Source organism: Hirundo rustica, chromosome 5 (genome assembly GCF_015227805.2).
Source record: "Hirundo rustica isolate bHirRus1 chromosome 5, bHirRus1.pri.v3, whole genome shotgun sequence".
Lineage (NCBI taxonomy): Eukaryota > Metazoa > Chordata > Aves > Passeriformes > Hirundinidae > Hirundo > Hirundo rustica.
Window position 1 is genome coordinate 25,965,097 of NC_053454.1, and position 18,356 is coordinate 25,983,452.

Below are 18,356 nucleotides of genomic sequence, written 5' to 3' on the forward strand. Positions count from 1 at the left end.
AGTTTATGTTTAAATATGACTCAACCAGCCAGAACTAACTTTAACTTTTCCTCTCAATGGTTATTTTTGCTCTCCATATTAAAATAAAAAAAAAGTTATTTCAGTTTAAAATATCTTAAAATTATACAGGAGACTTATGAACCTTAATAATGAAAATAACCCTTGAGCAAATTCAAAGACAAATTTCTACAGGAGTTTTGATTAAAAAAAAAAAAAAAAAAAAAAGACTTTTTTCCCCTGTTTTTTTCATGTCTTTGGGTGCTGCCGTGAGAGCCATTCAAGACCTTTTCTCTGTTATACTGTTTGCAGATGATTTTTCACATTTCTATCCTACTGATGGTGAAGAAAACTGCTAATTTCTTTTATTCGAGAATTCTCATATTTTCCTGCACAACTCTTTTTCTTGTACCAGAAACAACTGCTGACAAAGGTAATGAGTTTAGTATGAGTTTAGTTTTGCTATAACAGGCAAAACTGATCAACCATTATTTCAGATATGCAAGCCATTGTTCTACACTGTATTATGGGATTAATGGAAATCTCCGTATCATAGAAAAGCCTGTTTGATAATGCATCGATAACATGGAATTTCTGTTACTTATAACCAGTATTAATCTTACCTAGATAAACCAGAGAAGTCAGCTTCTTCTTCTTCACATCTCTCATCTAGCTCTTTCAAAGCAAGAGTGACATCCTCTTCACAGACAGATTCAGAATAGCTTTCAGGAGCTGCTGCCTCTGCCAGTTCTGGGCTCTCCTCCAGCTCCAGCGCCTCGTGACAGACCAGGCAGTCTTGCTGCTCATGTAGCAGGTAGGAGCCAGTGTCCTCACTAGCAGTGCTAACCTGTTCATCCCTCACTGCTGAGCTGCCTTCCTGCGAATCACACACCCTCGGATCAGTATTACTGTCAGGGCCTATGGATTCTTAGCAGTTGCTATTATGGTAAAGTAACAATTATAAAAGATTACGTACAAATATTTACTTTAACTATTGGCTCATTCACACATTTTTATTTGAGCAAAGACGGGCATATTTGTAATGTTCATAACTTCTGGTAAACATAAATATCCTAGAATGTGACTTACTTAGAGCAAATAAAATTTCTCAAATATATTTCATCTGATAGAAAAATATGCAAACAGCCTCAGACTTAGTGAGATCAAACCCACCCAAGACTTCCATACTTTACTTTTCTAGGTAAGGATCCAAATGACTGCCTCATGCTTATCTTTGCAGTCTAGAGCAAATAGGAGAATATTTCTTGTCCTTTCCATTCTCCATTTCAACGAATTTCTAAAGTGTAACTACTTAGCAACAGTGTAATAGATAAACAGTGGAAAATGTATGTTCCACTGTTTTTATTATTTTGCCATTACTGCCAATATGGGCATCTTTAACGGTTTTACCCCGAATCTCTAAATGTAGGCTTTCATTAACAGGCAATTACAGAGAGAGGATAATTAAACTCAGGTATGTAATACCAGAATGACCCTTTCTCCCTTCCTCCATTACCATTATTATATTCATTAACAACACTATATTGAACAGATGAATTAAGATTCAGTTAATTTATGATGAAATCTTTTAAAACCATTGTATTGGATTTTTCTGTGGAATAAAAATAACATTGCTATCTCCTAAAGGCACAAATTATCACATATTTTCATGCTTAGTATGCTGGTCTTCCTCTACTGGCATATCCAAAATTAGGAAAATTACTTCTAGTAAACCACCCCCTCACAAATCTACAGTGCAAGTGAGCAAAACAGAGAATCATTTTAGTAAGAAACGTTCATATACATAAGCTTGTAAAACTTATCTTTGAATAAAATTATTCTTCTCAGATAGACAGTAAATTCTTAACTGGAATGTGAAATATCTTTTTTGCATTTTCTGGGAATCAGCCAAATACATTTAAGAAAACTATTAATCTCAATATAGCATTCCAAACAAGGAACTCATCTAACCAGCACACTCTTGTCTAGAATAATGGCTTCAATGTTTCCTATATTGTCTTAGATTAACTTTGATAGACACTTATTTATATTAAAAACATTTTGACAACTGACAGTTGGCATACAATGAAATGCTTGTGCTGAAAGAGTTTTATATAAAAAAAGCTTTTTTATATAAAGTACAGGAGCAGAGGAAAAAACAACTGCCCCATGCTACAAGTTGTACAGTGTAAGTGTTCAGAAGAAAATCGATTTTACTAGCTTCATAAATATTTCGAGATGGGTCAACAGTGTGCACATTTTCAAGCTCATTCTGGCAAGAGGCATAAAGCCAGCTCAGTTTTTGAGCAACAAAATCCAACCACATAGCTAAGTCTTGTAGAGTAATAACTTTGGGTGTTTGAATTGTGCTTGAAGAAACCTATGTATTTGTCCAAATCTCTCATTCCAACAAGCACAAAATAAACCCGAAACACGTATCTAGCAAATGCATTTGTATTCATTTGCAGTATTTTCTTAATATACAGCAATTTTTTCTGAATGTTGCCTAGTCATGGAATTATTTTACAGCCCAGTTTAAATGTTCTCAATATTTTTAAATTACAATGGTGCTTTTTTGTGTATTTTCACCTGTATTATAGCGGTACAGTGATTTTATAAAGGCAACTGCAGAAGAACAATGAATTCTAAGGGCAGTCTCAGAAAGAACTAAGAAAATCTAAAAATTAGTTACAGCTGTGGATATAACACAGCAACAATGGGGAAGACAAAAGTTTTATTGTGGTGAATTTCAGTCTATAAAATTCCAGCTTACATGCTGCTTCTTGCTTCTGAAATCTTAACCTAAAGTATCTATCCTGTGTGCAAAAAGTTCACCCAGATTAAATGTTCTTCCTCAAACAAAATTCTATTGGATGAAAAAAGTGTGTTGTAGATGAGCACAAGAAGTGAAAACAATTTGTTTGACAAGCTAAGCACAGGTGTTCTGGAACAGCTGAGACAATTTATCAACAGCGGTGTAATGAAACACTTTTTTAAAAAAAGCACATAGATAATCATAATATGAAAATGTGGGGGAAAGCACTTATGAGCATCACAGTATCACCCCTTCAAAAGGTGAGGATTTTATCACAGGAAATCAGCCACTCTCCCTTTATTGTACTTTTTTGTTCTTACAGATTTCTTCATTAAGTATTAGCCATGTCTGTGGTCTGCCTGTTAGTAAGAGCAATTTTTCTAGTAGCAAACAGGTAAACTAGAGCCTTTAGAGACTTGAACTAACCCAGTCACTTGAACTGGTCAGTAGATGGTTTAAACCAGGCTGGCTGAAGACTCACTTTTGTATCAACACTACACCCACTGGTTAGTCAAATACACATAGGAATGGCTTAATTTTCTGGAATACTCTATAAAACTGCATGTATACTTAGAGATGGGATTAACCAACATTATGCAAATAAGATAGCCAGTAGCATAAATAATTTCAAACGAAGAGATAAAAAGTCCACCTAAACCAAGCCACTTGGAGAAAAATTGTAGCAGATGAGAGTTTGTTTTCAATTAGGGGTGTCTTTCTAAATTTTAAATTATTCAAATATTTGAAAACACAATAAACTGAAGTACTCACAGATTTGCAGGCGGCCATTAGCTTGAAATCTGTCTCAGTCCACATGGGCCTTTCCAAAAAAAGTATACCACTAGCATCTGTAGTCCTTTCTAAAGGATTATTTAATGGAACCAACCGCTAACACAGCTGGCCTGAGGTTTTATTCCCATATAGCACCAATCACAACCCAAAGAAAGCAAAAAAACAAAAAGGTGGGGACAGGGGGAGGGAAATAAAAAAGTATTTGAAAGAAAATCTCGCTCAAGAAGGATTTCAACGATATCGAGTAAAAGCATTTTGAATCTTAGCCTGTTTCATTCTGCACCATGAAATGATCATGATCAGCCCTTCAAGAATATTTTTAACCTGTGGTAAGTTCCCTCAGTCCATCCAAGTAGTCTCCATACTGAAGGAACATTTTGTAAGAACATGCCAACAGGTTAGAAATATTAAAAGCAAATCAACTAATCAGTGTAACAGATGAAAATTCAGTTGAAAAGAAAGCCAAAGTTGCTACTAAAACTAGAAGGAGCCCAAATCAGCCATGCACCAGCCCACATTTCTCCCCACCTCAGGCAGCTGGTTGCTAGAGTTATCTAGAGAAGAAGCCTCCAAACTTGGGGTCTCAGTTCTGATTTGAAGCACCTCTTCTGTTCCCACACTGCTAGTGGAATCTTGAGACTGAAGTGATAAACCAGCATGATCTGACACTGTTTCATCTATGGCAGCATCACTGATTAACTAAGACAGAAAAGAAAGAAACAAAATTCTTCAAAGGAAACACAAACTGCAGGTAAAGAATGCATGAGTTTTGAAATAGCCTGTTTCAGTATTGCTAGCTATTTGAATTTATTCACATATTATGAATTTCACTGCTTTACACTAAAACTATTACAAGCATCACATGCATTTCTGCAATATTTCACTTTGAAAAGAGTTTATGAAGATTTTTTTTTTTTTAATTTAAGGAAAATTATTTTCTTTCTTGTTTTAGAAGTTCTTTTTGTCAGACTGAAACCAATGAAAAGCAGAGCATTTTGTAGGGAGCAACATTAATACAAGCTTTGCCTAAAGTCTGAAAAGCAACATATGCATCAAACTGCTCCCCATGAAGTCAACTTTTTCTTAATTTCATTTATGTAATGCAGAGAGACTTCTGAGTGGCCAGCATTCTTGATTCTCCTAAGTTATATGTACACAGGCTTCAAAATGCAAAATTAGATTAGCAATTTCTGTGCTTAAACACAACTTAGACACCCATATAAACACTTAATACTCTTGAGCTTGTTTAGCAATTTGGGGTGGTTTTTTGATTTAGATTAATAATTAATATTGTAATAAAATTATAAATCTAAAATTATAAATTATCAATTATGTACTACCAATGTGGTAAAGTAACTTTTTTCCTTCATTGATGCTGTTATGAACAAGAAGCTTAGGCACATTAACTTAGTTCCTTACTACATCATTTAGGCTGGAAGTGTGAGCCACACTTAGCCATTAAATGTGCTAGGGAAAGATTAAGTTCTCAGACTTCTTCCACAGAAGAATAACCTACCATCTGTGAACGAGACAGGATCTGACTTGCAGTCAGTGCTGCTTCTTCTTCTGAAGACTCATCAGTATCCTCCTGGTTGGTCAAGTTCAAGCTGGGTGTGCTACCAGAGTACTGACACTCCTGAAGGGACGGCGTGTCTCCTTTGTCAATGCTGTCAAGAGAGCGCCTGCGAACGCCCCAGTTGAAGTTGTCCATGCTTTCACCCTGTAATAAAAAAGTTTGCACACATATGGGATGTACGAGTTTCGACATAATTAAGTTAATACACAAATGAGACAGAGAAAACACGAGTACTAAATGTGTCATGAACAGAGTTTCAATCAGCCCTTTAGTTTTATTAAAATTTTAAGTACCTTGTTAAATGCTCGTAAATAAAACATATGGCAAAGGAAGTAGAAATCTTTTGAATATCTTCTTGGAAAGTAACTCAATATGTAATCTAGAACTATATCAGTATTGATTTTATAATCTGACTAGAAAGTACAAACACATCACAGACAACAACAGATGAACAAGCCGGGGCACCAGGCTGCAACTTACCTGCAGCTCCTGGTTAGCAAAAAGGAAAACACATATAATTAGAAAGAACGAGGACAAACACTTAAAGATACTCTAGAACCAGGGAAAAATGTTTTATTACATAGGATTTGCCAACAGTAAAAGACTGATTCAAGCTCTGGAAAAAAGCTTTAGCCAAAAAGCTAGTATTTAAAATAATGTCTCTTTCTAATGAGATAAAAAAAACCAAAACAGAGGACAAAACACTAAAATCAGCATGCTCATGATACATTTTCTCTAGCGTAACATGTAAAGCAACTGTTCCAACAAACATTGATGAAGTTCTTTAACTAACACACATGAATCTATACTGACCACATCCAACTGACAAAACACTACCAACAATAATTATATACAGGGTGTAGAAAATATGATGTTGTCACTAACTATTTTATCAGCTACTTTGTGTCAGTTTTATGAAATGCACCCTGAATACCAACAGCTGGATCCATTCTCTTTGTGCAATTTCAAACTGAGATATGTGGATTTCAAATATCCATCATACTAAATGACATCCATATCTTAAAAACACTGTTATTTTAATTCACAAGTACAATAATGACCTTTGAATGTCTCAAGTACTCCATCAACCTTCAACAATTCACTAAATGATATGGAGAACCTGGTGAAATTCACTTCACTGCTCTACAGTTACTAAAACACCACATCTAGCCCCAAACACGGCTCCAAACCTGCCTTAACAGGCTATCTCTCGTGGTGACTTCAGAAATCCCCATGACTCATTAAACATGCACAGTAAACATTTTGTAATCTCTTTCTCTCTTAGTTACTTCTTTTCCTCAAAAGAAGATGAAAAGTTATGGCAAAACAATGTAATTTCAAGTACAGCAAAGTACTACTACTATTTGGGCTGAAGCACTTAAGTTCAATCTGGATATTACTCAGAAGTTAATGTAAAAGCCCCAGTTCATACTGTTGATATTTAATTATTAGCAATAAAGAACATTCTATATTTTTGGTGAAAAAGTAAGCCAGAGCTCTTATACCAAGTGCAGAATTTATATGTAACACCCTAAATCTGTGCTATCTGTGGTCTTATTTTTTTTTCTCTTGTACAGCACTACATGTTGCATTCAGGCAAGTAATAAAAAAGAAACTGTCTTTTCTTAATTATCATCTGCTATTAAAATAGCACAGAAAATGAAGTTAAAGGTTAAGTTCATTTGGCAGTTTTCAACTTCTGACATCCTATATGCTAAGTCCTGTCAAGATAAAATAATGTTTTAATACTACTGAGCCTCAATTCTAAACGGTTTGACTACTTGTACTCAATATAGGAAATGGTGTCTGAATAGTGTGTGGTTACATCTATGCTATAGACCATAATGACCATAGGCCTGTACTTTTCCTAGAAGATGCAAATACTGGCTGAAGTGAAGCAATACACAGGAAGCAGGAGGAAAGTGAGATAAAACTAAAGGATTAGGGGGGAAACCCCGTAAAGAGGTCTAGATAAAGCAAGAGAAGAACAGTGTTCAGATAGGTAGATATTCTCAGTAGCTTGTGGACTCATGACTAGCAAGGATCTCCATTGCTAATTCAATATTTAGCACAGACTGTAACAAAACCACTGCAAGAAACTACAAAACATTTTATTTTTTCCTTCCCAGTTCCTTTTAGTCATACTTTTAAGCTTCAGCAAATTCTGGTCTGAAGCCTTTCCTTGATCTGAAACAAGTAACAGTTGTTAACAGAATTTTCACTGTTTCTCAGTACTTAATTTTGTTTTACCTCTCCTCTCTCTTTTTGAAAGAAAGAGAAGTAGAGGAAACATAAGAACCGCAATATACCAGATATAATGTAAAAGTCAAAGCAAGCAATTATAGAGAGCAAGTCAATTGTATATAATGATAGTGTATCATACAGTTTGTTACTTTGAAAGCCTTTCATCAAATTCTCAAAATCCAGAATCGTATCAGAAACAAGGATTACGCCGTTTTCTTAACACACTGTTCCATAATTAAGTCTTCTCCTGTGTGGTGCCCAGGTGTTCATGCTGACATTGGCTTACACTGTCATATCACTTCACTTTCATAAAGTCACCTAAATCCCTCCAAAAAACCTCAACTCTTGCCCCCCAAAACCTGCCAAGAATTTACAACAAGTTAACCCTGCAGAGTTTTTGGCCAAGGTTTCTCTATCTAAGATCCATCATGTTATAAATTCTTCTGAATTGGATTAGCTAGTAGGGCTGCCAATTCCTTAGAATTGCACCAACACAACCTTAGCTTTAAAATGCTCTCAAATGGAAATACACAGAAGAAGCCCCAAGGTCTCACCTCTGCATCTTCCAATTCAACATCTAAAAAGTCAAAGTCTTTAAAAACTCCAAATTGCTGTTCACTGGTATTGTCTTCTACAGCCACTTCCTCCTCATGAATCACTTCTTCTGTTGCTGAAATTAGACTAGTTTGTTGATCTCCTACTTCCAAGTCTTCATTAGAAGAAAACACAACCTGCAGATATAGGTAAAAACAGAAGTAAGAACTTCTAATTTCTGTAACTCCAAAAGTCGCCTATCCTGCTTCCTGCCATTTAATGCAATTAGTGGCAGCCAGCATGACCGCTATATTGGTAACAGTTTGTTTCAAGACTAGTTGGATTTTAAAATACATCTTTAAATTAGTGGTATCACTCTCTCCTTAATGTAGCTAAGAGTTACAAAGGTATAAATAGAGAGAAAAATATATCCCCACCAACTTCACTTTCATAACCACAATATCAGTCAAATTTAAGAACAAAAAAATCCATCATAATAACCATCCATATGACACAGACCATATTGTTTTCACCTACAAACTGCTGTGGAAGGACTGTACACCTTTAAAAGGAATCCAATACTGGGCTACTGTGGCCTTCATAATTGTCACAAATGTCAATATTCTGTTTATTTCCATGCACAGTTTTTTAATCTCTTCAGTTTCAACTTTCAGGCATCTATTTTATTTATCTTCCACTAGAATCAAAATCCCTCTCCCACCAATATTTTCCCCAGGTAAGAACTTCAATGGCACAATAAAAAATATATATATATTCTAGATGATAACCAAGGTAGGCTATCCACTTTATTTTCAAAGCTGTCAATGTCATCACCACCATCAAGCGTAGTATGCCAGTGGGTTTTTTTTTAGAGAAGTAAAACCATCAACTTATTTTTACTCAACAGTTAAGATTACTGTTCCTGTAAATAACCGTGTTTCAAAGTTTATGATCCACTGGTTATTTTCAATGGATTCTATGATATTTTCAATACAGCATTAATACCTTGCAGTCCTCAGCTACTGCTACCCCTTCACTCAAAATCATCTCTAATGGACTAGACAGAGATTTAGTCAGAACAGGGGAGACCTAGTTCAATTCTCTTTTCTAGCCAAGACAACCATGCCCATTGGAGTCATTAAGGACTAACAGTAATCCATTACTTCTTCTTTTTAATCCTTCAATTGGATTTGTGAACTGCTGAACCAAAACTATCTTGTCCAAATCCACTGTTCATAACTTAACCAACAACTAAAAATGCAATAGCTTTCTGCTAGTTGAGCTCAAAAACCAAAACAAACCACCATCACCACTTACCGAAGGGTTCTTGGGAAGGCCAGAATCTGGACCACACAGAGAAAGCACGTTCATTAACTTCTCCCTAGTCCTTCTCTGAAAAATAGACCAAAGGAAATCACATAGCATGGCAGCTGCTGGAGGTCCAGGTAAAAATATAAAACATGCGTTTTCAACTAGTCGTACTGCACATTGACATCCTCTAAAAAGAATCTTAAAATTTTGTACTTTTCACCAGTATCAGCTTTTAGTTCATGCCGTATCAATGTACTGTTTCGCTAAGACAGAATACAGACTTCAAATAACACTTCAATACATTTTCTTAAAATACATTCACAAACGCTGTCTCTAATATATGTATAAAGTGTTTGAGGCACAATGTACCTGAGATGGCTGTGGTCTCTTCCAGCTGACAGGAACCAGTGCATTTGAATTGGAGCCTGATGAAGTTGAAGAAGTGCTCCGGGTCACAGCAATGACTTTTGGCTTCCCATTTCTACCAGCTGCGCTGTGTTGATCACCATATTTATTCCCAATAATTGGTGTCTAGCAAAGACAACAAACACTTTCTTAAAATGCCAATCTATATTAGTAAAGACTATATATTTGACCTTAGAATTTAGCATTATATGTAATGTTTGTAAGCATTCTGTAAAGCCCATGTCTAATCCACTGAGCCTTGGTACACTGGGAAATACAAAGCTGAATACTTGTACCCTTTGCAGCAAGCTGCCATTCTGCTCACTTGTGTGGCTTTGAATTATGCACATTTTCTGCTGACAATCCAATTATATTTTTAAACGCACTTTAAAACCAACTGTGTTCTAAGTTTAAAAGATGCAAAGCTTCTCTGTAGAATCCCTGAAATTAACAAACTGTTTTCACAGACCAGCAACCTCACAAACACACACACTTCTGCAAAAACAATGATCAAATTCAACTCTTTTGACTGCAACTGCTAATCCAGTGAACTCCATGGGAATTCATCTTGTCTCTCAATTATCCACATGCCCTGAAAGTTCAGTAGTGAATGTATTTACCTATTTAAGTAACATTCCTAAGACATCTATCTATATCTCTAATCATTATCTAGGGTTAGCTTCAACCAGGAGCTCTTACTTCCGATTGCTTCCTACAGTTTTCATGTCTCTATATTACACTGCAGTCACTTGGCCATGCTCCCCTTTTCAGACGTAGAATGAGTATCACTGGTGTTGGGGGTGACATTTTTAACCAGGGGAGGCTGTCTTCCAACTGTATCCCACTTACATTGAATTTCCTATATTTTGTATCCTATGCCCTCCTCTAAATTTCCTCCCCCTTCCAAAGTCATGCCAAAACTGCAGTACAGGGTTTTAATCCTCTCAGCCCTTGAATGCACAGCCCTTCATTTATTGAGCCTGGGATGTTCAGCTGCAAGCAGCAGCCTGCTGCATTGTCTGCTCTCTGACACAGCTGAGATACCCTTGACAATAATCTTACTGACTTTTAGTAATTAACTCTCCAGACATTCAAAAGGGGGAAAAGGCAAACAAACATCATAAAAGAATTTGAAATTTATCTTCCAGCGTGACTCTCATTTACAAATACATAAAACTTCAATCTCTGCCATTCTTAAAAACTGTACTTATTTAAAAACATATAAATGTAGAAGGCTAAAAGGAAGTAACATCAGAGTTTGTAACAGCAAGTCCTAAGTGCATTGTCATCTAAACATAATAATTACCTCTGATATATCAAAATGAAAATCTAAGGTCTTCCCAGGTAGCTCCTTGGAGACGTTATTAAAAATTTTCGTGAAGGAGATTTCCGGAGAACCTACGTCACCTCCGTAAGACTTTGGAATATCGTTAGGCACAACAAGGCTTGCTGACCGAGACACCACCAGTTTCAAAATATTAAGGGCTTCCTTCCAATATGGACTCTGAAGAGAACATACACAAATCACACAACAATCCCTTCAACCAAATCAGCAATTTTTATGTACAGTGGCATTTTATAGGAATCCCCAACCCAGAACATCTGATCTATTACACATGGCTGAAGGGGCTAGCACAGGAGGGAAACTTCAGACCCAGAAGTGCCAGGACAGCAGTGGCAAGGTATCAGACCACCCCAGGGTGCGTGGTCAGGTCCAGGCAAGCAGGCTCAGTAGCTCCAGGTCCCTGGGCCAGCCACAACTACATTACAGAACGCGGCTCTTCATCCCTGTAGTTACACTGGTTTTTACCACTATCTGAAGCATCTGCCCTTTGTGACCCAGGAGACAGAAACTGAGAGTATTTAACTATCACTTAACTACAGTAACTGATAATATTCAAACTAACCATTTCACCTCTTGGCATCTTTAATTATTTCACAGTTATGGGAAGAGTAAATGGAATTTGAAACGAGGTAAAACTATTCCTTGCTTGAAATACGTGAGAAAATATAAGATTTTAACAAAGAAGTGAAAAAATTTATGAAGTTTTTTAGTATCAAACCAATGGAGTGCTTAAAAAAAGCCATGGAAAAGTGTGAGAATGTAAGAGGCTGAGCCTAAGTTAGGTGGACTTTCCTTAAAAAGATGATTAAGGCAATGTAAATATTTCAGTGGTTTGAATTACACACACTGTGAAAAGAATCAGAAGGAGAGACATAAAATAAAAGTAGCCTTGTGCAAAAATTAAGATTTACACTCCCAGCAATGCAAGGATTCCGCCTGAAACATAATCTTCCAATTTCTGAAATCAGCATGATGTCTGCTTTTTTTTTTTTAAAATTAGGAGGCCATGTTTGCCAAAATATTTTCTTATTGCATTAAAAAAAGTAAACACGCCTTTCAATTCTCTAAGTAGTATATGCTTTATGCTTCTTTGCAGATTATGAGAGTCTTGAATAATCTCCTCAATTTCTATGCATCATAAGCATAAAAAAGGAGTCTGGAACTATCCTGTAGCAACTTAAATTTATTTACAGCCATTGTCATTGCAGAGGACTGAAAAAACCCCAAAGCTTAGTAGAAGCACATTTAAACAAGACATGATAATTTATTATCTTTTCTTTTGTCATTTATAGTAACATATTTTATTTTATCAAAAATATGTTAAGACTTCTCTGGAATATTTTTTCACCAGGAGAATCTTTTGATAGCTTACATTGAATTAAGATTACATTCCATGGCAGTGTGGGCTTGCATAGAAAGCTCAGAGAGAGGTCAGAGGTGAAGCAAGAAGCCACCAGGCCATAAAAACTACAGCTAATGCTAATCATTCCATTTTGCCTAATGCACTCTGACAGGAGCACAATATCTAAAGTACATATCCATCAACAACAAAACATCCAGGGAACACGACTTTTCCTGGTTAATTATGATGGAACCATTTGACTGAAATACATTCGGCAATAATGGAATTCAGAGAAAAAAGAAAATGTTCTGCACTGAAATGGTTTTATCCTCCAGGCATTTTCATAAAATCTTTCAGTAAGATGCTAGACTTTCTTCTGTGAAATAGATTTTCAGTAAATTTGTATTTTGAGTACAAAGGCTTAAATTACCTAGGGCAAAACACTGTGGTTCATCTTTAATAAAAAATATACTCGATTTTGTTAAGGTGCACTTTAAAGTTCCTCACGGATCTATTACTGAGAGTGATTTAAATATTCATTTAACTGCAAAATTTTCTTTTTAAAACATATACATATAAATAAAACATTTTTGCAGCTTAGCAGTAAACATTTCCTTGTATTTTAATAGTTGAAAGATCATCTTCTCTAACTACATATAATGAGTTGCCTATATCTGTAAATAGATGCACATTCACCCAGGTAACTTGTTCCACCAGACACAAATCACATTGGACAAATACACAAGCATCTAGGGAAAAAACCCCTATGGAATCTGACTACAAACAATGATTTTTACATCTGAAATAAATTCCCCCCAAAATCCAAGTGTAATTTTGATATTATTTTGATAATGAGCAGATAGGCTTTTACAGTTCTTCAGAGTACCTACCTGAACATATTTACCAATAACCTTTATGATTTCCAAATTAAACTGCTTCACTGGAGCTGTGGATAGGTCAATATGACTCAGAAGACTGTAAATGATCTGCAGCAAGGACTGTTGCATACTGGATAAGCCTTTCTCTAACAGCTAAAAAAAAGATTTGAAAACACAAAACCTAATTATGGCCTTTAATGGTAGCAAAAAGTGAAAGCAAACATTAAAATACACCTAATTTCTACACACAGTTATTTTTCTCTTCAAGAAACTTAAATGTATCACTTCTTGTTTTTCAAACTTTTGCTTTATCACTAAAAAACAGTAATGCAACAGCACAATGAGGTTTTGTCCTAATTAAACTATTTCCCCTGAATTTCGACATATTTTTAGCACAGATTGAAAGCATCTAATAGTAAACCACTTTTAACTAAATGGAAGTGTTCATACTAATTCAAAATCTTAAAACTGTATGAAAAACAATTACAGCAATGCCTTAAAAGAAGGTTGGTAAATGCAATTTTACAAACAAAAGTACATATAAAGTCATTTGTAAGAATGAACAAATTTTTTGAAATCTATCAGTTTGAAACTTTAAGGACAAGCTCTCCAAGCTTTTCATACAAAGTACTTAACATTTAACTTTACATACAAAGTACTTAACTTTCCTGTATGAATGGCTGAATTCTATAATTTAAATGATCTTTTTCTACATTATGCACTACTTAGAACTGAACTCTGCAATTCATTTTTGAAGTTGTGATAAAGACGCGTACCTGACTAAAGAAGGTATCTTAAAATTTGCATTAAGCTTGTTTTGCTAAAGCCAAGACAGTGTATATTCCTGTAGTACAAAATATAAACATCTACTTTCAAACACCACTCTTACAGAAGGAGATCTTTCATTAGAGGGATTATCATTTCAAGGTATATATAAATTACTGCATTCCAAAATAGCACCAGTCATCGGTATTCTACATCCCAGAACATTTTAGTAACACTTTCCTGTTAGAGAAGATATTCTTTATTCCCCTTGATATTCAGAATCATGAGAAATTAGGAACTGGCAATGAATTGTCAACATGAGATACTTCTAGTAAAAGCTTACCTCTGCAAGATAAGTTATGAGGTTAAATGTGGCATCTGAGAAAGAGTCATGCAGGTATCTACACACTACATTAATCCAGTTAGAACAGTCTCTGGAGTAACTGTGTGTACTGTATAAACTCATCATATGAGCCAGATTGGCAAGAGTTGGTGACTTCTCCTCTGCACAAACCTGAAAAGCAAAACCATATTTGATTATATTAGAAATATATATATTTTTTTTTACTCCAAGCATTCATGAATCACTATGCACTTCTGGATTTCACTCCAAGATTTCACTTCCAAGATTTCATTTCCATTATATTCTAGTAAGAGAAATCAAATCAATCACACAAACATGACCTACAGCTTCTGTTGAATTTTGGTGCTGTTACATCCATGTTCCAAGTTTATCTATTCATCATAGATTTGGTATGATCAGCCAAGAACCCTCGCTCGAGTAACACAGGCATTTAGGGCAGCAGTAATTTCTGCATTTGCATCAGGCAGCACTCTTTGAGTCAGCCCGTGCACAGCTTAGTGGCTCACAGCCCGGGCAGCCAGAGGTGTATGACTGCATCTCCTGCGCCACACAGCTCCTTCCTATCCCCCTTTCCATATTATTCCTTAAAGAAAGACTGTCAGGCCAGTGCAACACCATCCTGGCTGACAACAGCTGGTGTGCACCATGTACTGCTTTAACAGCCACTACAGTTCAGAAATATTTCAAGGTGTATTTCACTGTGTACAAGTAATAGAAAGAACATACAGCCTTTTCCTCTCTGTCTACCAATAAGAATCACTTCCTTCTCATAAGAAAATTAGGAAACATGCTTAAAATGGGATTAAGTTGACATTCAAAATTACAAATGGAAAAATCAGACAAGTAAGAAAAAGTAATTGATATCATTAGTAAGAAAATTTGTTCTTGAAATCTAAATTTTACAGTATGAGCTAAACATGTTTTTCATTGACAAACGAATTCAGGGGTTGATACAAGGTCCAGCTATAAAAATTAGACTGGATCACATCTTTAAAATATGACCTCTTCTCGTTACGTGTATATTACTATTAGAATCACACAGAAGTATTACATGAGGGAACACCCAAAAAATACCGAAACAATGCTGGTATATATATCCTGCTGGATACTTCTCCAAGCATCATGTTACATACCTTTGCTATCCTGTCAGCTGTTTCTTTGCAAAATTGAGTTGGGTTATCAAAATGTTGAATCAGATGAGGAAGTAGGCACAAGATGTTTAGGGGAAATCCTAAACACATACATAAATAGAGTTATATGAGCCCTTAAGGTTTTTATTATGACTTAATTTAACGTGAAGTTAGTTGGCATTTAACACTCTTGCAGCATGACACATATTTTCACACAGATATATAAATTACATAGTTAGTTCTATGCACTATGTCACATTGTTTCTAAAAATGTTTGCATAGTGCTAATTGAGCTAGTTAGCACAAAATCATGAAAAAAATACACAGCTCATTTGCAAACAATAGCCAATGCATAAAGTTTCCACGCAATCTTGCTTGTGAGATAATCGTAGTCTGTGATGTACTCCCACTATGTAGCAGTGTAAAATGGACAACTGCAGAAAGCATTTAACAGAAGCGTTTCTTTAGGGCAAATGCACAATTACTATTGATTTTGACTCCACTTAATTCGATGAAAAAATGCATTTTTATCACATGTTTACTAAAGATACCTGCTAACTGAGAAGGATCCACCAAAGCATGCCGGGAAATCGTGATGAGTTTACTGAGGAGATGAACTGTCATTTCCTGTGTAGAGGCTGAAGTAAAGCCTTTCAGAAAAAGCTGCTGAAGGCCTGGAAAGTTGCTCCATTTCAGTTTATTCTGCACCTTTTCAATCTTTTCCCGACTCTCTGATTTATCCAGAGGCATGTGAATAAGAAGCTTGTTGAGCAGCTTGAGAGCCAGAAGGTATTCATACTCATAATCTGACTCCAGCAACGAAGTTGCAATCCAAAATATGGTGGCCATCAAGTTGACAGGGTCAGTAGTAGGCTGCACATCATACATCCCTCCCTCTCTCAGGGAGGAAAGGCTTCTAGTCCTTGCCAAACTTCCACCATGATTTATCCTTCCATCCATTATATCCAGTGTGTTGCTCCGTCGCCGGTCGCCTCTCCGCTCACTGATTAAATTCAGTCTCAAGGAATTACTCCTTGTATTGCTGTAGTATCCCAAACAACTGCCACTGTTAATGGGACTTGTGCTTAGATTAATCTGTCCAGTGCTTTTCCTATTAGCTGCATACTTGTTTCCCATTACAGAATCGTGGTATGAGGTTCTAAAATGAAAAATCAGTATTTCGTATTGTTACATGCAAAATACTTTAATAACACAGAGTTTAGAAAAAGGGAATAAAGAAAAAAGATGTTACACTAATCACATACACGTGCAGTGAATACTCTAGTCAGTCAACCTAAGAGTATTATAATATAAATAAATACAGGATATCTGAATCTATTATTAAAATATCCTTAAGGACAGGATTGCAGCATCTTGTTATCTTTTCTACCAAATCTGTTTGTTACAAACCCAGAATACCATAAAAATTACAGCAAAATCAGAAAAATTAGCCCATAGCACGTAAAAGATTTTGTGTAAGTGATGAACTAGCACCCCAACTTTTTAAAGACATGATAGAAGTAGATAAATGAATGAATGAATACAATTATTACCATGTATTTGTCTCAGGTATCTGACCTAGGAAACCCAATACCTTCCTAATTTGATACTGAGAAATTGAATGTATTCTTAGAAATCACAGCGTTTTCAAAAACCTTGCAAGGAAGTCAAACAAATACAAATGTCTGTATATTTAGGGAATTTTTTCAGTTTGATAAAAAGTCATCAAGGTAACCACACAAACTGTAATGAGACACGAATGACTCAGACTGTTCAGTTACACTTATATACGGACAACAAACCTGAGGCCTAAGACAGACCAACATTAGTAGATCCTTTAAATTCAAGAAGTTTAAGAAGAGCTGACAATATTTCAGAACCGAGCCATAAGGAACTCCTTGAACACATTTTTTACACAATTAAATTGAACCCAAGAGGGTGAATCAGAAAGGCAGAAAGATAGGATATCTATAGGAAATCTAGATTCTTACAAGTTTTGCTTGAGGCAGAATGATAAAAACATACCAGAGAAAGCAATTTTGCTATATGGATACAATTATTCTACAAAGACTACAAAAATTATTTCATTACATTAACAACATAAATTTTTAATAATTGAAATGTACAAAAATGTATAATAAGATTGATTAATAAAAGAACTCACTGAGAAAGGGCAGAAAGCAGATCATAATGCTTCATGGTTTCAGCCAATGTATCAATAGCAGATTCTAAAGTCAAGAGCAGCTCTATGACGAAACCCTGGGGAAAGCCACATTATAAATTATGCAATATGCACAAAGAAGATCACAGAAAATCTACTAAGTAGTGATATAAAAATATAAAATCAGTTACAGTCACTAAATTATTTCATGCTTCACTTAGAACACAATCTTCATGAGACAGCTCAAGTTAGCAGTATAGCTTCAAGACAAGGAAAGATTTCAATTTATTTATAAGCATTTACTGAATTAATTCTCGTTGGCATTGTTTTTAAGGATGGATTGAAGGAGAAAGCCATTCAGACTCATTTTGCAGTATTAAAAGATTAGATACACTCTTAAGATGTACAATGACACTAAGTTGAATGATTGTTAATGCTTTATCAGGTAAAGTTCTTAACAAAAGAAAACCTAAATAATTTCTTATATGGCTGACCTCAGTATTCTCTATAACAATGAAAGAGGTGGTCTCTACAGCAAGCAGACATATCAAACTTTCTGAAAGAGCCTATTGCTGTAGAAGAGAATGTGCACAACTTTTCCTCAGTTAATTAGGTGAAAATCAGGAAGTGTCACAATTAAAACTGTTTTGATATTTGAAATACTTAAAAAAAAAAAAAAAAAAAAAAAAAGGCAACT

General features: G+C 35.4%; 1 protein-coding gene across 7 annotated transcripts in view; it reads right to left on the reverse strand.

The window, feature by feature from the left end:
• FRYL (FRY like transcription coactivator) overlaps positions 1–18,356 on the reverse strand; it is a 161,849-nt gene that overhangs the window by 19,142 nt on the left and 124,351 nt on the right. For all 7 annotated transcript variants that reach the window (XM_040065713.2, XM_040065715.2, XM_058420797.1 and 4 more), the window contains 12 exons: positions 17,663–17,757; positions 16,050–16,657; positions 15,502–15,599; positions 14,348–14,518; positions 13,252–13,392; positions 10,981–11,178; positions 9,639–9,800; positions 9,276–9,350; positions 7,979–8,155; positions 5,121–5,324; positions 4,133–4,303; positions 621–874 (listed from right to left, as the gene is read on the reverse strand). In XM_040065713.2, coding sequence (XP_039921647.1) covers positions 621–874; positions 4,133–4,303; positions 5,121–5,324; positions 7,979–8,155; positions 9,276–9,350; positions 9,639–9,800; positions 10,981–11,178; positions 13,252–13,392; positions 14,348–14,518; positions 15,502–15,599; positions 16,050–16,657; positions 17,663–17,757 — 2,354 coding nt within the window. The remainder of the gene's footprint in view (positions 1–620; positions 875–4,132; positions 4,304–5,120; positions 5,325–7,978; positions 8,156–9,275; positions 9,351–9,638; positions 9,801–10,980; positions 11,179–13,251; positions 13,393–14,347; positions 14,519–15,501; positions 15,600–16,049; positions 16,658–17,662; positions 17,758–18,356) is intronic.